The sequence below is a fragment of the Leptinotarsa decemlineata genome, unplaced genomic scaffold (genome assembly GCF_025532065.1).
Source record: "Leptinotarsa decemlineata unplaced genomic scaffold, Ldec_3_MD MMD2_P_RNA_scaffold_5, whole genome shotgun sequence".
Taxonomy (NCBI): domain Eukaryota; kingdom Metazoa; phylum Arthropoda; class Insecta; order Coleoptera; family Chrysomelidae; genus Leptinotarsa; species Leptinotarsa decemlineata.
Genome location: NW_027412532.1, coordinates 968,777 through 990,394, shown reverse-complemented (window position 1 = coordinate 990,394; position 21,618 = coordinate 968,777). Strand labels below are relative to the sequence as shown.

Genomic DNA, 21,618 nt, shown 5'->3' with positions numbered 1-21,618 from the left:
GCGTGACACAATTTATTTGAGAAATCTACCAACGGTGTCATTGAAAATCTACTGCAATGTATTTGAAGAGCACCAACTTACCAACATAGTGAAAATTTGAGTGTTCGACCACTAGGTGGCGCTTGTATTATATTTCAATAGCATCACTGAATTCAGAAGGCAAATTTTAAATCTCCCAAAATATCCTAACATATTTGTTTTATGTTTAGCAGACACTGAGTGCTCTTTCAAGCAAGCCTACTAGAAAGAACTTCTTAGTCGCATGCTCTACAATTTGCATTTCCAGTCCTTGACTTCTTTAACCACGGTTCAACTAGAGGATTTAATTTCCATTCCGCTCGTTATTCTTGTTCAAATTTTCCTTCTGAACGATTTATTGTAACAAGTTAATCATAAGTTATCGTTTTGGTTGTAGACATTCAAAAACAGACAGGTTTCCATGTTTGAAATGAAACCTCAAATTCTTTGAAAGTTTCAAAACGGAAAGTGAAATGAGATTATGTATGTATCTTCTTCTTCTTCCTTCAATCGGAAGTTGGAGATATTCAGAATTCAGAAAATAATAATTAGCAAATCGGAAAATCGATGTTTTATGATGTGTATTGCAAATCGAGCGGACAGAACCTAGATACAATGAGTTCAAGTCATTTGCTGTAGATGTCGCTACTATCATTGAAATGAAAATTCTATCACCAAGGCGTCTTATCCAAAAATACCGGCGAAAATTCATCTACTGTTATTTTCCAATTTGTGTTGAAAATCTACCGAAAAAGTAGGAGTCTACCGCATATGGTCACCTTGCAAGAATACGTATTAACCTTTCCTTAACATTATACCCACTTTTTCTTATAAAATAAGCAAATACATGAATGAGATACCATTATTATGGGTTTCTTCATTCTGCAGACCACGGTTAATAAACCCAGAACATCGAACAATTGTTTGACACATCATACTGTTTTCATAGCAGTGTTAATTGGTTTTGATATGAACAAAAACAAATGGACAATTTTGACTATATAATTCATCTAGGATATACATGGAATCGACATAAAACACTTCTGAAAGGTATATGAGCAAAACATTAAATATAATTAACAGCTTTGAAGCAAGTCTTGAAACAGGTACATAAAATATTTAAAACAAATTGTTTTTGAGATACCTGGAAACATCACAAAATGGCACTTAAGTAATTGAAAGTTCGCTTGGAACATATATACTTTTATGGCACGCAAAATATAGCTCAAGAATGAGGAAAAAGTGAAGAGTATGAAAACAATTACTTGCTCAATTTGGCGCAGTAGCTTATTTACATGGTAAGTATCTTTGATAAGAGATTACTGAATATTAAAAACAAATATAAGTTTTAATTAAATCTATATTTCAGATGTTCCAAAACTGAAATAAAATATTTCATTTGTGCCCTTGAATTTGAATCTCAGGTGCATGTTTAATATCAATTGAAATGGATGGAATATGAAAATATATTTACAGTTATTGAAGCAGTTAAGCACTTTTCACAGAAGAAGATATTTCAATGAATAAATGTGATTAGTCAACAAGAAATTTACAATCAGAAATAGGTAAGTACAGTGAGTGATTAATTTAATGGCACTTTGATCACCATGTATGGAGGGCGTTCCATCTATAACTCTTACACAGGTTATCTCCAGAATTAGAGAATATATTTCAAATCTGCAAACACCAGTGAGTTAAGAACAGTTTGACATAAGAGCCGATTCAAATTTTTTGATATTAAAAATAGTGGTGCGGCTCGAAAAATGTTTTTGATGGCAACTATTTTCAAATATGGTGTGTTTTATGGAATTGAATTCAGAACAGTTTTGATCATATCGGTTTGAGATATTGAAGATTCCAAGAAATGTTTTTCCGAAAAATTAATACAGGGTGTTGATATCCATGAATTAAAATGTGAAGACCAGTGGCGTAGAAACTGAGGTGAAAATGGAGTCAGATAGTTCTACCGACATGCTGCTGTTTGTTGCTACAAAAATGATGTAGTTTTGAAAAATAGTGCTGTATGCAATGAGGTCATAATCTAGAATATCGTGGAAAAAAATTATATCATAGAATTTGTGGAGAAAAACTTTTATTTTTGAATTTTGATACCTATTTCGAAAACGGTGCATTAGGTCGAAATTTCATTGCCTGAAAATTGATTAATTGAAGAGCCAGAATACTACCACAAAACGTTATTCTTAATTTCACAGTTAAATATTTTTTGAATTACCATTTGAACTTTACCAAAGGTTAGTTTTGGAATATTTTAGAACAAATCCAAGTTCCTTTAATATTCCAGCTTTTTCAATAGTTGTTGATTTTGACTTGTTTGAAATGAAATTATAAAAAAGTGTTTTAGTTATTATTGTAAAAATGCCATACAATATGAAACCCAAAAGATTTTTGAAATCAGTAAACTTTTAGCTCGCAATTTATTTATTCACACTTGCATTTCGTCTTCTAATTTCTAATTAATTACATTTTTTATTGTTAGATTTTGAATCAATACATCTTTAGATCATGGAAATTCGAACATAAGTAACATTTTTATTTTTCAAAAGTTAAAAGTCCTAAAAATTATACCTTTTTAGATAAATTTTGTCCGACCTTGATTCCTAGTTCCTTTAAAGAGTTAAAAGGAAGGACAACTATTTACGTTGAACTGCATATTCCTTCTTCAGAAGAATGCAGCAAAAAATAAACTGATTACAAGAAAAACAAGTTTTTTTTATTCAAATTTCTCCATATCCTGGATCAATATAAAGATGGAAAGAAGCTGTAGATTGATAAAAATTGAGGAGTTTCTTCTCCACCCATAAATAAAATATTTTGCCGAGAATAAAATAGAATAAGCAGGACCAACCATTTCGAGTGAAAAAAACGTTATCCAGTATCTAAGTACTCTTCCAAAATTTTTCTACAAGATAACTGCAGTAAACTAATTTATATAATATTTCTTATAACCATCGATAATATTTTTGTTGCTAAATCTACTACATAAATCACATAAAGGAACATTCAATAAGAAACTACCTGAGCGGACATTGGTAAGATTGTTTCTATGTAATCTGTTAACAAAATCTGAGAACTTTGTTCTCGACTATTACATCGATAGGCAATTTGTAAAATTTACCCTGTATAAAAAAACGATATACATTTTTCAAACACTTAGTGATCATAACCCGAAACATGCATAATTACTTTTAAATATAAGGTGCATAAAATTTGAATCCTTTAACAATCAATTCCAACTCAGTACAAATTTATAATCAAACTGACAAAGTTTCTAAAAATATATTGAGGTATTAGATGGGCTGGAAGGTTCGTAGGCTAACAAACAGATGGCGCTACAAAGGGTAAAACCATCAACAGCGACTATTACATAGTGTTGTTGAAGCATTTTAAGGACTGAATCGCGAAAAAACGGCCCCATTCGAAGAAAAAGAAGGTGCTGTTTCCTCAAGACAACGCAGACTATCACAAATCAATGAAAACGGTGGCAAAATTGCATGAATCGAATTGCTTGCTGAGGCCTATTTTGAGGTGGAAGACAAATCGAACTATAAAAATGCTCTTAAAAAATTGTATGACAGCCATAATCGTTGTAACGCTTTCGAAGGCAACTATATTGAATAATGAAATCAAATTTTATCAAATTTCCATGCTAGCCTACGAACTTTTAAGCTCAACATATATATATCGTGAGGTAAGCACCTTCGAATGAATATCATTCACGACCAGGAGTACAGTGCCCCATTACAAATAAAAAACTAACAAAAACAGGGAAGTTCCGATTGAAAAACTTGTTTTTAACTGGAAAAACCCGTGTAGGATCCGTACTCCTAGCAAAATTCAATGAATGCAAAATAGTTTTTACTTGCCCACAAATAGTGCTGAATATATCTCAGTATTGCTGCTAGCAAAAAAGCCATCCGTTTGCATGGCATGGCACATATTAAAATAAAATAGGATCAGTTGTACCTGTCCCTAAAATCACAATCGAAATAAATCACATGCAATCCAATTAACTAACCTCAGTCTCAAGAAAGCAAAATATAGTAGAAACGACTTCAAAACTATTGGAAGTCATACCCGTCTCTAAAAGCTGCAGCTGCTTTCCTGAGTGTTCTCCGAGGTACCATTCTCGGCCCTCTGCCACAGAATTCACACTCTTGCTTTTTCTTTGGAATCATTTTTGATTGACACCTATATCAGGGGGTCAGTGGAACATAGAATTGTTGCAATAAACTCAGATAAATAAACAATAGGTAACACGTAAAACCGTGTATAAGTTGAACTGTATAACGATAAATTATAGCCTATATGTTATAATATAAAATATTTCAACTAAAACAATCGAGTCTACTTCGACTAGAAAATAACAAAATAATGTATCACCATACAAGGAATGCTGAAACCGATTTTTATAAATAATTGGTTCTCCTTAACAGCCATTTTGTTTGTGGCTGCGACAAATTCTATACTTTTGAAAATCGACCACGTTGAGAAGTGAAGATTTTGGTATAGTATTGACAAATATTTCGTTTTCAATTTCGGACCATTAACATTCAATGTCAAGCTAATTTCGTACAGACACTGATCTAGGAACGTTCTGAAGATTTTTGTGCAGTGCTTGTGCATGTTGATGGGAAAAAAGATAAATTTTTGGTGAATCCATAGCTGCCCGAGAAAAGTCTATCAGAGCTTGATACTGCAAAACACCGGGTGTTCACAAATATATCAAAAAAAATTCAAGGTCAGTTAAAAATTATCATAAATTGCTATTACGTGGGTTGCCTTTTATGTTTTGAGTGATACACAACCATTTGTTTGCCAGTTGTCTTCCAAGAAATCAGGAAAATCAACCGCCGAAGACGGATCACTCTTCACCACGACAATGCGAGCTCTCACACATCGGCTCGAACAACTGCATGAACATGAAAGATATTCTTCAGAAGGATTATAAACCTGCGGTGACAACAGACTCCTTGTGGCCTTCAGAACTGTCAAACCCTTGTAAATCCCCCCCCCCCAAAAAAAAAACAACCATATACTTTTCATTTATATACTTCATCCGTCCCTCCATCATCCAGCTTACTCTTATACATCAAGTTATCCTTTGACTTCTTCACAAACGAATCGTACACCATTTCGTCGAAGAGATACTCCCCGACGGTGTCCACCGCCATCTTGGCCCGCACCGATAACCTAGCCAGCTCGCAAATCGATTTGTTCTGCTCCTCCTCAAACTCCGTCGAAATCAGATCCATCACGTGCAGGTCCTTGTGTTTCTCGGCCACGTCATAGACGGCGCCCAACTTCTCCTTGATTCGCTTCTCCATCTCCAAAGCGGCAGCGAAAGCGTTCTCTACGGATTTCCAGTCCTGGTTGTCAGGCACTTGGATGGGCGACAGCGCTACGGAGGCCCCCCTCATGAGGACATAGTTGACGAAGATTATGGCGTGGGAGAGTTCTTCGACGTGCATGTTCATAAAGTAACCCTGGCAGCCCGGAAGGGCTATGTCGGTGCGACCAAAGTAGCAGGCCATGGAGAGATAGGAGAATGCGGCGTTGAATTCTTCAGTTATCTGTTGGTTGAGTATGTCTTCGGTTTCTTTGTGGAATTTGTGGCGACCGCTGGGCGGTTGGGGTTTTTTCGAGGTGGTTTCTTGTGGTTTGGGGCAGGATTTGGACTGTGATATGAGGGATTCATAAGTGCTTGCGTTACTGACTAATTTCTGATGGCCTAGTTTCTGAAAACAGTTTTGATTTTTTGGGTTGGCTATCAATATACTCAGGATTTGATGCGTCCTACTCCAGCATAGAGCTTTATACTGGAAACATGAAGTTCCCTAATGCTCTTCAAAGAGTAATTAACTGTATCAAAACGGTTTGCAAAAAGTTCTCGATGTGGGGATTGTCCTTTTCCTCCATAAAAAAGAAGACCTCAAGGATGACAGAACTATTAAATGAATATTGTATTGAGAATACTTAAAAGTTGAATTAAAACAGTTGCCTGACCTAACCTGACCTAACCTAACCTGACCTAATCTAACCTAACCTAACCTGACCTAACATAACCTAACCTGATCTATATAAGTGCGCCAGGACCTAAACTAGACAATATTCATCACAAACAAAATCTTTGGTTGTTATTGACTTATAGAATTGTAGTCAAGCAGATTCATTTGGTATTTTCTCCAGTTATTTAGAGTTCCAAAAATAAAGGACCTCATTGTGTTCCACTATCATCCGATTCATTTATGAAGTTGATAAGTATAGAAAAAATAGAATACTTCTGTGTTTAAAAAAAAAACAGATTTTTTTTAAAAATAGATTAATAAAAAGCTAACAACAACTAAATTGATTTACGGGAGCTCCAACGCTATTCCAACCCTGAATTGGGCCCGTGCAAAGCCAAGGTCATTATTAAAAAAATATCGGCAAATGTCAAAAACGATACGGAAGGAATAGATATAAGTTTTTTCTCCATTTTTTTTTCTATGATTTACAGACAGAAAAGTATTGGGGAACTTCAAGATGTATCAGTAGAAAAACCTCCCGAATTTTCGAAAGCAATATTTATAAAAATTACCTGAAACAGTTTTTTGAAATAATCCGTTTTTGGGTTCGCCAGATATTGTGCCGCAGACGTTTGAACAAATCGGTGTCGGGTGCGAACTTCACAAGCCTTTTGAATCCACAGGAATTTGAGCCTTCTGATCAACACATGCATTGCTGTATAACAATTTTATCATTTTGTTGATCTTTTGCAGGGAAACTACCAAAACGACAATTCAAACATTGTCAAAATTTGAGTTTTGATCCTGTCACAATAATTAGGTGAATAAAAAGATTGACAGGATGTTGAGAAGATCAAGACCAATGAGCAGCAATTCTTCAAAAAAAAAAATGCAAGACCAGTACTCAGTAAATGTGTAGAATATAGCGCCAAGGCTGCATTTCATAAAAGTTTCAGGAAAGCTTCAGAATAGAGTATAAAGAAAATCTGCGGAAACAAAAAAAAATTAAGAAAATATATTTTCCAGTACGTCAGAAACAGACCAAAACAAATTTTACGAATTTAGACTGTTCCTGCGTGAATAAAGCTTTGAAAAACTGTATGACTCTTTCAAAAACTCATGAAAATCAGCCTCCAAATAATTCGACGATTGTCATGTCATATGTCAAGTCATGGTAATTCAAAGCAGGTAAAATTGTTTTCAGATTGTGAGTAATTATATCTCAAGGTTAGGTTAGGTCAGATTAGGTTAGGATAGGTAAGGTCAGGTTAGGTTAGGTCAGGTTAGGTTAAGTCAGATTAGGTTAGATCAGGTTAGGTTTTCCGGTGGAAAAATGAATTAAAAAGAGGAAGGGTTTTAGTCGGTAAGAATCCCGCACAATGGGTCTTATGAAAGATGTCCCCTCCTCCCACCCCCCCAAAAAAGGGTAAGTTAGGTTAGGTAGGGTTAGATTAGGTCCGGTTAGGTTAGCTCAGGTTAGATTAAGTCAGGATAGGTTAGGTTATGTTAGGTTCGGTTACGTTGATTTTTCTTGCGAATTATTCTGCATGGAGAGATGTATGTGTGTCAAACAATATAACGGCTTATTTTTTTGCTGTAGAGATTGAGATTTTTCATATCGGCTCCTTTGAGCTAGCTATGAAGAATCCCACCCGTCAAACCTCAGAATCCTGAATCAAATGAAAATATTCGTGCAAGCTAATTTTTCAAGTGACATTCACAATTTCCAGCACAGAAAGTTGGAGTCACTTTAATTTGCTTTTCTAATTGTTCTATGGAAGAAATATAGTATTTCTTCTGATAGATTAAAACCATGTTGCAGTATTTTTTTCAACAATATGTAAACAATTATTAGCTCGAATAAAAAGGTAAAAATTATGAAAAAAATGACTTCAACTTCTATTGAGGTCTGCTTGTGACCCCTGAAATGTATTTTCTCAGAGTATTTTTTTTGTTTCCATACAATTTAATTACTGCTTACTGTATTTTAGAGTGTTCTGAAGCTTTCTACGCCATATTCTACACCTTTTCCCGAAAATTCTCCAGTCAAACAACCATCAACATGAACAGAACCGCAACTTTAAAAATCTTCGTCCTGCTAAGGAATTTTAGGAATTCTATTCAACTTCAATTTCAAATTTGTCAGAACCACCGAACAAAATGACTTCAACGAAAACCACGCTTTCGATAAATTTCAGTCTTCTGACATCAAGTGAACGCTGTCCTCGGCAGTGGAACGCAGAGAGAAACGATCTTGATAAAGGTGAGATTTCGTGAACGATTTCAAAGGGGACAGATCTGTACATTCCCAGCTGGAATGCTTTGGTTTTAGTTCGGCCGATTTGGAGTCTTTGGTTTCCTATAATTTCCACAATTGAAGAAATAAATCATTTCCATACAGACGTATGAATGAAATTTATGCAAAATAAACACTGCTTCCAGACACCAGGACTGTAAAACTCTTCTAGAGACAGCACTGCTCACAACAACCAAATTGACGTCATCAGGAGATGAACTACTAAGTAATTCCTAAATCTAACTTTGCCTAACAGGGTAAACATGCACTTAACCTTTTAAACTACACATCAATGTTTTTTTAATACAACGAGAAATGTCTGTGGCAGTTCCTGCAAATTTTAACTGAGAAGTTTATATAAAAGTAAAGGGCGGTTTAAACTTGAACTTGGGTCACTGTTTATAGTTCTCATGCCCAACTTTTTTATTTCCAAAAGCATCCAAAAGTCTAGTGTCGCGTGCTAGACTCAATAATTTTAAACAACTTGATTGTTCTCCAAAATCGGATATATTCATTTATTTATTTTCATGTACAGTTTTTTGAATTAGTGTATAATCCATTAGTGCGCCTTGGCAAAAAGAGTAAGTTATATAACATTGGCATTAGAGGGTTCCTTCTGGAATGGATAAAATCTTTTATGCAAGATAGGAAAATGGTAGTGACTGTGAATAATGCAGTATCTGTTATTCAAGATATTATCCTTGGGGTACCACACGGGTCCACTTTAGGCCCACTGCTTTTCTCTATCTATATAAATGATCTTCGGAAGTATATAAAACAAGGTTTCTTTATCCTATTCGCAGATGACACTACCATAACAGTTTCCGGAAATACTGCGGAGGAGCTAGAAAACAACATTAATTCAGTCATGGATGACATGATTTCTTGGTGTGATAGAAATCAACTAAAACTGAACGAAAGTAAAACAGTACATTTAAGCTTCGCGTTAAGGAAAACAGTGAAACTCAACAACATCCAACTCTAGGAAATTTATGTATATGTATAAATACATATATACATATATGTACATACATGTATATGTATTAATACATGTATATATATATATATATATATATATATATATATATATATATATATATATATATATATATATAATATATATATATATATATAATAATAATAATAATAATATTTATTCGTTCATAACGATCATAACATGATGACATAGAACAAGTCAATAATAAAAATAAAAAATAAATATGATAGATAAAATAAAATAAAATCTAAATACATAGACAGAAAACCTCGTTGATTGAAACAGTCGATTATATGATTGAAACCGTAGGTACATCAAAATTAAATATAATTATGAACTGAGCCACATTTGGTAATTGTGTTGGCATTCTAATCAACCCATGAAGGCATTAACCAATTATACATTACATAGGATCTTTCAAATACTCATCAACAGAGTAATAGGCTTTGTCAATTAAAAGTTGTTTCACATACTGTTTGAATTCTCTCAGCGACATTTCTCTAACATGAGTTGACAATTTATTAAATAATTTGATACCCATATAAAAAGGACTTGATTCGGTCCTGGCCAGTCTGTGAATTGGTATTTCCAATAAAGTTGAATTTCTTGTACTGTATTTGTTTCTATTCAATGGAGCAAACAATTGTCTGTCTGATTTTACAAACATATATATATAAAAAATAAATAGATAAGTACTCTTTGATCATTCCCATATTGATTGCAATTTAAGAGCCACCGGTATACAGCTGTTTCAGCCTATTGGGCATCGTCAGTACCGGGCAGGCGGTCCTCGATTGAAGACAAAATGAGAAAAAACCAAGAAAGTACTTGATAAAAATAGCTGCGTAAACGCAAGCGAAACATAAGTGGAACCACCTATTGGTGTGACACCCAAGTCAACTTGCCAAGTTTTTATGTCAGTGTTGGTGGTTTGACCAATCAACCGACAATGGAATTATTTTCCAGCAGCTTGACTGCATTAACCTTTCTAGATTTCATATATATATGTATATATATATATATATATATATATATATATATATATATATATATATATATATATATATATATATATATATATATATATATATATATATATATTATATATAGCCCAATAGGCTGAAACAGCTGTATACCGGTGGCTCTTAAATTGCAATCAATATGGGAATGATCAAAGAGTACTTATCTATTTATTTTATATATATATATATATATATATATATATATGCTGAACTGGTTTTTCCGGGTATTTGATCCGTGTATGTGATATTCAGATGAAAACTTCAGATTTCATATATATATATATATATATATATATATATATATATATATATATATATGTGCGTGTGTGTTATTTTTTATGTATGTATATAGTTAATTACCTGTTTCAAGTGTCCGATCTATGTTATACTGTGGACCCTTATTCCTGTTTTATATAATTTTCATGTCTTATATCATGTAAACGACCGAAAAGACGAATATATATATATATATATATATATATATATATATATATATATATATATATATATATATATATGCTGAACTGGTTTTTCCGGGTATTTGATCCGTGTATGTGATATTCAGATGAAAACTTCAGATTTCATATATATATATATATATATATATATATATATATATATATATATATATATATATATATATATATATATATATATGTGCGTGTGTGTTATTTTTTATGTATGTATATAGTTAATTACCTGTTTCAAGTGTCCGATCTATGTTATACTGTGGACCCTTATTCCTGTTTTATATAATTTTCATGTCTTATATCATGTAAACGACCGAAAAGACGAATAAAGTTATTATTATTATTATTATATTATATTATCATGAGCATCGTTGGATCATTCATATATAGTAAAAAATAATAGGGCCAAGGATGGACCCTTGAGGAACTCCACATTGAATGTGGATATTGTACTAGTTTTTACTATCTGGGTCCAATTGATAAGCATGTTTTGGAACATTTGTAACTTTTCTTCTATCATTTTTGTATGATTGAAAGTGAGAATTAGCATAGTTCACCTCCTGATGATTCTTACTTGGTTGGAAAAGAGTGTTTCAATTCTAGCGTGTGGCGGCAGTGTTTCTATTAATTTTTCCTAGTTCTACCTCCATATTGGAAGTGTGAAAAGTTGATTGATTTTTCGAACTTACGTTTACTTCGACTGAGATCATTTCATCTTCGAGAGGTGACAAGAAGGCTTTGAAGTTCGGTGACCTGGGCCAATGTGTCGGAGGCGGACTTCTTATCATATGCTTGTGCACTTCTGGGAGAGACAGAGGGTCAACGTCTAGATCCAAGGACAGTTCCTTAAAAGACAAATGACCAATTCATTTGAAACTAGTTCAATAAGTAGCAGTTTTTTTTTATTCGTCAAATACTTTAATCGTTGAACACAACTGAATGCCGCGTTTTATAGGCGGGTTATAACTTCGCAAAGAGAATGAATCGGTAAACCAGAAATTGAATTTATAACTTCCCATTTTATTGAAGTCTTCTCCGGATATTGCTTGTGCGTCAATTACTATTGAATCTTTTGGTTCAATAGTAATTCACACATCAACAACCGATGAAAATGTTGAGAAAGTTCGGAAAATTGTTATGGAGATCCATCGAATCACTATTTTTTAGAAATGACAGCATATTTTGACAGTCTAGCAAAGCAAATCAAGGATATTCATCGTTGATATCCCACTAAATATCAAGGTAATTATTGATTTTTACTGCTAAAAACCTCAACACAGTAACATTCCTTGTGATCCTCCGATATCCATCTAAATAATATAAAAATCTTCAATTTATAAGCCCAATTTCTTACCTTAGCCATCAAGTTGGCGTCGTCAGAATCCTCCTCAGTATCCAAAGTATCTATAAGACTCTCTCTGCTGGCTATGATTTGCTGAAAGCAAAAGTTATAACGTCCTACAGGTTACAACTAATTGTACAAAGTTGTTATCTCAATATTGTATATGTGAAGAAAGTATATTATTCAACTAGTGAGAAATGTTGACATTACTCATGTGAATGCAGTTGCGTAAATCATCCAAGTGAGTAATGACCATTTCTCGTAAGTAGAATACTATAATTTTTCTATGACTCCTGTCAGGGATATTTTAAAAAGTAAGACTCTGTGAAGGACCCATATTGAATTTCATAGGAGAGCAAATTAATTGAAGCTATATACTTTTGTGTTTACACAAGACAGAAAGAGCTTAGTAGTGAACATACATACAGGGTGCATAAGAGATAGGTGGGCGGGCGATAGCTGCTTTCCTGTTAAAAGGTAGATTCTACTCCTTCAAGTTTTAGTTCAATTTTTTCAGTTAATTAGACGTTGTTCTGAGCATATACTCCTATAACAATTAGCTACTGTTTTTTGACTGATTCTATACATGTTTCTGAATGTCACTAAGAAAATAAAGTATTAGTATTATCATTACTTGTAGGAATGAAGCTATTTGAGTTTCTAATCGCTTTCATTTTGTTATTGAGTAAAGAACTTTTGAAAAACATCAATTTTTCCACCAGATTACAAATTTCCAGTAGGTTACCCTCATTTTCACTGCCCGAGCCCTGTTTTCATTCTTGTTTTTTTTGTTAGAAACTACATTTTTAAACGTGACTAACAGTTCAATTTTGAAGCAGCTGAGTTCTCAATGAAAATAATTCAAAGACAGCTGTAAATTATTGAATGACACATGTCTGTGTTTGGTCTAAAAGCTGACTCAAAAGAGTTATGTAATGGATCCCCGCTTACCTACGCAACAAGAAACGAACATATAATTGACGCTTTTTTTCAAAAGCTATAAAAACCTAATTTTCTTTTCTACCTGTACGACAGGGTTGTCTTGTCTTGAAGCTCTGATGTTCTCCATGTCCTGGTCAATGTTTACTAGTCGACCAGGAGTAAGAGTTAAAGTCGACAAGGCTGGCGATGGACAGTTGTTATGTATCTTAAGAAAGTAGTCGACACCAGGGACGCTCATTGTGGAAGTGGCACGTCCCACCTTTTTTTCTTCCCGGGATCCTACAATTATAACGTATTCATTTATTCAAGACATCTTTGTGAACATCTCAGAGAGGCAATTACATGTAGAGGTAAGTTTTGCATATAAGCTATTCACAACCTAAATGAACTTATGAGAATTGAGAAATAAAACTTCCTGTTTTTCTCCCTGTTTATTTCTCAATTTTCATGATTGTCTCCCACCATGTAGTAACGGCTACATCCATCAATTTATTAAATAAACTAAAACTAATAACTTGTTACTATAAGCAGACAAATAATATAATAAATAATAACAGACAATACAATATAAACATTGCTAATGAATAAACAAATAATACTATTTTCAATTTATCCTCTCTATAATTTTGAGGAAAATCTAGATGAACTGTAGATATAAAGAAACACTGGATATTTTAACACGGTGGTGGCTCACCCCCTGAACATCCTTTGCGTAGATTAAGCATGCTTTATTCGATTTTCAATGTAAATCAGAAACTAGACTTGAATAGTAATAAACAACTCTCTATTTAATGTATTTCATTTGATCAAAACTTTTTATTTGATGATGTCCTTGATGAAATTTTCGCTAACTAGAGATCTGCCAAACCAAAATATATGCAGATATTTGACTTATGACATTTATTTATGTCAAACTGTAACAGTTTCTGTCTAGTATCTCGGTAACGTGAATTTTGTTTTAGAATTATTGAGTTTTTTGTGTTTGTACTGTTTTACGACAAGCAGGCGGGTTTCTCCATCTCTTTTAGAATTCCCACTTGGTGAAGAAGAATTCAGGGACAGTTTTTCATGATTTCAATACATGATAATACGATGTATTGTTCAATTGACAACGTATTTCATGAATCAGAGTAGCTCGTAAGTAGGTCTTTAGAAAGCAATTCATAAAGTGGAATAACATTAGATAACAAACTCAACTTTAAGCAAAGTTATGTCTATTTCGCGATTTCATTATTAATTAACTAACTGGGGGCCTCCATTTTTGAAATCATTGTAATCAGTTGTTTAAGAAAGTGATCACATTTTCAAAGTGAACTGTTCACTGGGAATGTTACAATAAAATGTTCACTGTGAAGAGTTTTTTGAAACTTAATTACTTTCTTCCTTTCTTCGGAAGTTTCCCACATTTTTTTGTTTCAAGATGGAGACGAAGGAAGTCAACGAATGTGATATTTCACTGAAATTTCAATGCAGAGTGCCACTAACGATTCTTTGCTTTTCTAGAGTTTTGCAGTGTCACTTAGCAGCAAGGGTTTCTTAGGAAACAAATTTACCTCTGAACCACGGTAATATGTATTGTAGGAGGCAGGAATTTCAAGACTTTTAAATCAACAAATTCAATGTCACGGAAATGTCAATACAGAATGCCACTCTGACATTTCTTTATTTTCCTTGAGAGGTATACACTGCCACCTTGCGACAATTTTTTCGAATTAAAAAAAAAATAAGAAGAAGAAATAGAGGTTATGATTGAAAAGTGATAAATCAAAACAAAATTCCTTATTTTAATAAATGATTTAATGATCGTGAATATTTACATTAAAAATGAATAAAGAAGAAATGAAGCCTCATCATGTACAACAACCTGTATGTGTAACACGACCAGCATACAGACAGGGTCGAAAACTAACTGCAGTCAAGGTAAAGACTCCTGGGGACTATTCTTGAATCACTCGCAGTTCTTCGTATACGTAGCTCTGCGATCTTCTACGAACGATTCCGTTAAAATCGTTGTTCTTGATTTTATGCTACGATCAACAGCAGGCATACATATCAGCTGCAGATCCAAATGTACCTCTACCCATTCGTTCTGGCGAGTAACAATCAAATCGCAGATATTCGCATACGTTGCAAACGACGAGTAACTCAAAAAATAGCGACCCGGTATTTTCACCAAAATTTCTCAAGAAAAACTTCATTTCTAGGTGTACACCATCAATCAAGAATCTCAGCATTTAAACATCTACGGGGTTCCTTCGCTTAATCTTCGAAACGAATTGAAAAGACTCTGTTCCAAATATGGACAGGTTTTGGCGATTTTTGTTGTTCCAAACGTAGTTACAGAAATGTTCACGGAATGCTACCACGTCCAGTACCAAAGAATACAGTCTGCACGAATTGCAAAAAGATTATTAGATACAAGGTCATTTTACGGAGGCGTTTTGCATGTTTGTTACGCCCCCGAAAGCGAGTCTTTACAGGAAACAAAAGCGAAACTGCTGCAGAGGAAAAAAGACGTTCTGAATAGGTTGCCCAAACAGATTGATAAGACGTGATGCACTCGACAGGGAGTTTATGGGAACGTTATTGTTGTGAAAAAATTCTGAAGGTTTAAAAGATAAAACATCATCCAGATTTCATCTCCTAGTTTGTAAGATCATTAGAGTTTTTTATTATGTTTGAAGATAAACATTGACTGATATTCTCAATAAAGATTAAGTTAATTTGCTGCTAATTTGTGCTTTTCAAGTTGATTTGCTACAGAGCACTAAGTTTCAGTAATGTCCATTCTGGTTCTGCATAACCTTATTCAGTGCCAGCCATGTTTAAAAAAAAAATACATTGAATGAAATCTGTTTTTCCATTAACAAAATGTCGCCTTCCTGAAAACGACAACCCTCAGAAGTCAAAACTTGTGCGAGCTAAGTATCAACGGGGGTCTTACCTTTTAAAGTGCGTTTCCTATCACCAGTTGGACAATAAGCAACGAAAATCGATCGTCCGGCAATAGAGTTTGAACTACCGGTTCACCCGACGGACATCTGAATAAGTGGACCCCAGCCAGGTACCGTTCCACCAATCAAACACTTGATTATATGATATAGAGTTTTATTAAAAATATATACAAGCTGTGGCTAGTAGCTAGAGTAAATTTACTTATTTTATTAATCAAGCCAGCTATAAAGAAACATTTATTTGATATCCTCAGTTACATATTGAAACTCTGTTAATTTGTTTATTGAATCAATGTCAACGCCTGAAGATTCATAATAACCTATTATCTATTGCTGCCTCACTATATTTTATGGACTTAATGGTTTTATAATGAAAAACTGTAGTACTATTTTGTAACCAGGGTACCTCTTGAATATAGAGATTACTTTATCAATTTGACTTAAAATATACTACCCACATTTACTTTGTTGAACCCGCCAAACCACTTTGTTAGAACTTTTCCTCAATATGCTCAACCTGACCTATCAAACTAAAGTACAGTAGCTGGCACAACCAGATTGCGTCGTTTGATTCTTGTTGCCAATGTGAATATTATCGCTTGCATATGATTCCCACAGCCTGGGTGTTTGGATTATCTAAAATAAATAACAGTAACCTGTGGTAGAAGTCCATTATATCTCGAAGTGGAGTACAGTAATTCACTGTGCATAAATGACACTAAATGAGTACAGCCAGAGTCATGGCCGGGGAGAAGACCCTACCTCAAGATGTGCAGTAGATGTGTAGAATTCCGTTATCAGCTGTTAGATTATTCGAGCCGTAACATCCAAATTCAGTCAGTGATGGAGTTTAAAAGTAAATTGCGTATAAACATATTTTAAACAGTCTGTACTGCACACCTTGAGGGAGGGGCTTCTCATCGGCCGTGTCTCAGTCCAGCAGCTGTACCCAGACTGTAAATTTGCATAACATACCTTGTATACTAATTCCTCAAATGCAGACTGTACCCCGTCTTTTGTTTTTGCACTAGCTTCAATATACAAAGTTTGGTGTCTTCTAGCAAATTTCATGGCTTCGTCCCTAGAAACCTCCCGCTTGTCCTAAAAATTGAAGGTATTTCAATTTATTTTCACCACGGGAGTTTGCTGCATTCTTTTTTGAAAAAAGAGCAAAAAATTAATGAGAAGTAATATGAAGATACTTCAAACATCAACGTGAGAGATGTGGCTGTAGCAGTTTCTGGAGTTAGCATAAAGTTTGAAAAATGTTGACCTTAAAACGTAAGCTGAAGTGATATGGATGAAGACATAAAAGTATGAGTGGTTTGACTTATATATAACAGGACGAGGATAAATGAAACATTGAATATTAATTCAAGTATTAACCTATCTGTAATTTCTTTTGGTGTTACTGTTAGTTTTATCTGTATTCGGCAAGTAAGCTTTGTCAACAAGATTGACCTTTTAGTATTATTACACAGAAAGTACATGATCCAAGACTTATGATAACTCACCACATCAATTTTGTTACCGACTATCATCTTTATGATATTACTTTTGGTTGAGTATGTTTCTAGTTCGCTTAGCCATGTCTCTAATTTGGCAAAAGTAGCGTAACTGCTGACATCGAAGACTAAGATAGCTCCCTGAGCGTCTCTGTAATAAGAGGGTGTCAGCGTTCTGAACCGTTCCTGTCCAGCAGTATCCCAAATAGCTAGTTTAACAGTATTTCCATCGATGTTGAGCTTTTTTGTTTTGAAGTCGACACCTATCGTTAAGGTTTGTTCGGGATCAAAGTTATCTTCTGTAAATCTAAGTAAAAGGCTAGACTTTCCCACGCCACTTTCGCCAATTATTAGAATTTTTAGAGTTGTCAGTATATCATCATCCATTGCTGAACAAAGTGCGTATCAAAAATTGGTAACAAAAATTGGATAACTAAGGTTGTACAAGGTTAAGGTGTGATTTTTTTGGAAGATGAAAAGTTATTTTTTACTACTCATCAATTCACGGCAAGACGTAACAGATTTGAATAAATATTCAATCAATAAATACAAATATTTACAAATTATACAGAGGTAACATATGACAATTGACCAATCTTCTTCTTCTTTTTTGATTTTCGTTTTTGGTAATTCCAGAGAAACTTTGTTCGAGGAGACAATTATCGTCAGGTTCCGAACTAGTGAAATTCATCATGAAACATTGTCAATCACCTTCAAACAACTAGAAAGCGCATTTCACATTATTTGAGGATGTCACATCTTAATACAATTCAAATAAAATAATATGACAGGCGTGAGTGTGGGGGGACATAGAACTTGTGGCACATTTTCTTCGCACGTCCTTATAATCAAAACTAAGATCTGACATTTCATAATCATTTTTGAAGGATGAACACTAAATATGGTCCGCTTCTCTATATGACTCATTATGTGTGCTTCGTACCTTCAATGTATACGATAATTATTCCAGTTCCATTAATAGATTATGTGCTTTACTGGTGAAAAGCTTTTGTAGTGCATAGTCAACAACATTTACGCCCGGAAGATGAAAAGATCATCCAATTTTGGCGCTCTGCACGTTCTTAGAAACTACTTTCCACCCAAAGATGGATGAGTCTAGGCTCACTTGAGTGCGTCCACACTTGGTTTTACAAATGACTTCATTACCAACTGGCCGGATAGCCCTGGTTGCTGAGGACAATGAATGGAAAAGTAAGAAGTATGATTATGAAATCTGTCGCTAATGGCTGCACTGTAGCTGCACACATATACTGTATTGGCTAATGACTGATAGTGTTCTGGTCACTGTTGGCTAAGGTGTATAATAAGAAGAAGCGTAGCCTTTTTGTCAATAAGAATAATAATAGGAGTAATGAGTAATGATAATGTTCTACGCTAGAAAATATTGAAATCTTAAAGGACAGAAATAAATTATCAGAATCAGCCGATGTTTTTGATTTATAATAATCTCAATAGTGGTCAGCTTGAACAAAAATCAACCTGTATTCAACTGCCTTTTCAACATGGAACCTTGCAGAGTTTGTTTGGATGTTTCTGAATCAAAAATGTATCCCCTCCGAGGGACTATTGTGAACTGTGATGTTAGCATTGGCGAGATGATCACATACTGTACTTCAATTGAGGTGAAAGTCTCTAGCTTCGCTACCGAACTATGAACTGAACTACAAACATTTTCAGGTCGATCCGGAGGATGGTTTCTCAACTTCTGTTTGCATACCTTGCTTTAGGACAATTCGAATCGCATATAACTTCATTCGCCAGTTTAAGGAAACCTACGAAGGGATACGTGATGGTACTATTCAGCTGCAGTTTCAAGCGAATGATCAAGAAACTAGTTCAACGGGCGAAGAGGAATCCAACAAAGATGATCGTGAGGAAAGTGTGGAGGACCAAGTGACAGAAGCAGATGTGATAAAAGGAGAATTAGTGACGTACGAGGATGAACAAGTAATAGTAGTTGAAGGTAAATAGTCATTTAAACAGTTGGTAGTTAATTTTGGTAAAACATCAGTAAACTGACATTTTCGGTCGTAGATTAGGAATCTGTGGTCAAAATCGTAAAATGACAAATCGTTTTCATGATCGCACACAAACTTCTGTAATTGATTCCATGTTATTGAATTAAATATAGTCGCTTGCCAGTCAAATATATACAGTTAGAAGGATCATAATCGTGACACTTAACAGATTTGTGATCAACAAACAAAAGTACATGAGTCTATTGAAATATTTTTCAAAATTTAGTTCTAACAGTTGAAACAAATATTTACCGTAGTTGGAAATGAACCGGAGGCTAGCAAAAGTGTTCCCGATGAAGATAATCCGTACCAAGACCAGACTTTGGAAGGTTTTGAATCTTTTTCTCCGAAACGTGAAGGCTCAGACTCGAAACAGGAAACGTTTATGTTGCCTGAACAAGACTGGGAAGGATGCGAAATCAAATATGAGTTGGTTGATGCTGAATTTTGTTTAGAGGATGATCCAGTTCACCAAAAAACCTTGATGGATTCGCCGGAGCAGACTGTCACAAGAAATGTCAAAAAAAAAGAGTCCCCTAATGACGAACAACAGCACTCAAAGTTGAGGCGGAAAATAAAAACACTATTGTCTTGTCCGCTCTGCCCGAAATTGTTATTCTCCTCATATGAAAATGAATTCATACCTCACTTTTCCGAGCACAAGAATGAAACGTTCACTTGCAATCTTTGCAACAGCAATTCCACTCATAGTTACAAAACATTTTTGCTGCATTTCCACCAAACCCACAGGTTCCAGTGTCCTTATTGTGGAAAAAGCTGTTCCAAACCCCAGACTCTGAGTACCCACATGAGAATACATTCTGAAGTAAGTGTTTTTTTCAGTAAGAAAGTAATCTTTTACTGCCCAAGATGAATAAGGCTTATAATGTATTTAGTTATTTATTTGTATGATATTTGACCTGATTGCATTTCACTGTACTTGAAATTAATACAGTCGTGTCATCATTTTTAGCATAGCTACAAATGCACTTTCGAAGGTTGCAAGAAGACCTTTCCAGCAGCCTGGAACTTGAGAAAACACCTTACCGTTCACTCAGAAAAGACATCTTACATCTGCCCAGAGTGTGGGAAAGAATTCATAACCTACGACACATACAGGTACCACCTGAAGAAGCATTCGGGAAGAAAGTTTCTGTGCACCCATTGCGGACAAGCTTTCATGCAGTCCGTCCACCTCAAGTACCACATGTGGAAGCATACCGGCATTAAAAACTACAAGTGCGACCTGTGCGATAAAAGCTACACCTGCGTGACGCAGTTGAAGAAGCATCGGCGACGACATCATCCGAACGCGAAGGAGTTTGTGAAATATGAGGAGATAGTCAAAGCGTCTGAACTCCATGATAAAGTCGGCGTTTTTCAGTGATTTTTGTACGTTTCAATCTGTGACCTTTTGAGTACCATGTACCGAATATAAGATTGATTGGAAACTTGGACGACCTGACTCAAAATATTGATCTTTATTTTGTTAGACTGCATTAAATAATTTATTCAAAGCCTCTAATGAATTCCAATATACAGATTAGCCGTTGATAAATAAATACATATGCTGTAATTACAGAACTCGTTAAAAACAATTTGTGTCAACTGAGCGCGATATCTCCCCTTACTGAGGCGCCATCTATGGGTTCGACGGAGAACTCGAGTATAACGAAGATTTACGAGGCTCCCCATTGCAGATGTCGAAGCATTGTTTTATCTCAAGTGAGATTGCCTGACGATGCCAAGTTGGTACTTCAATTTCCATTGTTATTTAGATTTGGAAATACATTGATATTAAGTGAAATACTTTATAGTCCATAAATTAAAGATCTGAACAAAATAGCGCCGCAGATTTCGATTGTGGCACCATCTATCAACTTATGTACAAAGTTGTTTCTATCTCATTTTTCGTTTTATAAAAACTTATACTGTTTGGCAGTACTAAAAAGCACCTTACCATTGGAATATTGTGAAACAAGAAATTTGGTGGATTTTTTCCAAAAT

At 34.6% G+C, this 21,618-nt stretch overlaps 5 protein-coding genes and 1 long non-coding RNA gene across 6 annotated transcripts; 3 read left to right on the top strand and 3 right to left on the bottom strand.

Annotated features, from left to right (window-relative positions):
• The first annotated feature begins 955 nt into the window (after window positions 1-955).
• LOC141479912 (uncharacterized) lies at window positions 956-2,000 on the top strand. The gene is made up of 2 exons (XR_012464059.1): window positions 956-1,316; window positions 1,388-2,000. It is a non-coding gene; the product is annotated as an uncharacterized lncRNA (long non-coding RNA).
• A 3,072-nt stretch (window positions 2,001-5,072) lies between these two features.
• LOC111517120 (soma ferritin) lies at window positions 5,073-7,324 on the bottom strand. Its single transcript, XM_023173169.2, has 2 exons — window positions 6,617-7,324; window positions 5,073-5,774 (listed from the first exon to the last, which is right to left on the bottom strand). The coding sequence occupies exons 1-2, from the start codon at window positions 6,755-6,757 to the stop codon at window positions 5,079-5,081; spliced, it is 837 nt and encodes a 278-aa protein (XP_023028937.2). The 5' UTR covers window positions 6,758-7,324; the 3' UTR covers window positions 5,073-5,078.
• A 214-nt stretch (window positions 7,325-7,538) lies between these two features.
• Window positions 7,539-14,002, bottom strand: LOC111517121 (uncharacterized). The gene is made up of 5 exons (XM_023173170.2): window positions 13,808-14,002; window positions 13,196-13,392; window positions 12,184-12,264; window positions 11,519-11,674; window positions 7,539-8,403 (listed from the first exon to the last, which is right to left on the bottom strand). Exons 1-5 carry the CDS (start codon window positions 13,836-13,838, stop codon window positions 8,239-8,241), a joined length of 630 nt encoding a protein of 209 aa, XP_023028938.1. The 5' UTR covers window positions 13,839-14,002; the 3' UTR covers window positions 7,539-8,238.
• An 822-nt stretch (window positions 14,003-14,824) lies between these two features.
• On the top strand, window positions 14,825-15,847 carry LOC111517123 (RNA-binding protein 48). The gene is made up of 2 exons (XM_023173173.2): window positions 14,825-15,033; window positions 15,318-15,847. The coding sequence occupies exons 1-2, from the start codon at window positions 14,938-14,940 to the stop codon at window positions 15,666-15,668; spliced, it is 447 nt and encodes a 148-aa protein (XP_023028941.2). The 5' UTR covers window positions 14,825-14,937; the 3' UTR covers window positions 15,669-15,847.
• Window positions 15,848-16,204: 357 nt separating this feature from the next.
• LOC111517151 (ras-related protein Rab-18-B) lies at window positions 16,205-18,180 on the bottom strand. Its single transcript, XM_023173218.2, has 3 exons — window positions 17,582-18,180; window positions 17,043-17,168; window positions 16,205-16,703 (listed from the first exon to the last, which is right to left on the bottom strand). The coding sequence occupies exons 1-3, from the start codon at window positions 17,957-17,959 to the stop codon at window positions 16,593-16,595; spliced, it is 615 nt and encodes a 204-aa protein (XP_023028986.1). The 5' UTR covers window positions 17,960-18,180; the 3' UTR covers window positions 16,205-16,592.
• A 704-nt stretch (window positions 18,181-18,884) lies between these two features.
• Window positions 18,885-21,128, top strand: LOC111517152 (uncharacterized). Its single transcript, XM_023173219.2, has 4 exons — window positions 18,885-19,215; window positions 19,271-19,556; window positions 19,869-20,437; window positions 20,585-21,128. The coding sequence occupies exons 1-4, from the start codon at window positions 19,096-19,098 to the stop codon at window positions 20,996-20,998; spliced, it is 1,389 nt and encodes a 462-aa protein (XP_023028987.2). The 5' UTR covers window positions 18,885-19,095; the 3' UTR covers window positions 20,999-21,128.
• The last annotated feature ends 490 nt before the right edge of the window (window positions 21,129-21,618 follow it).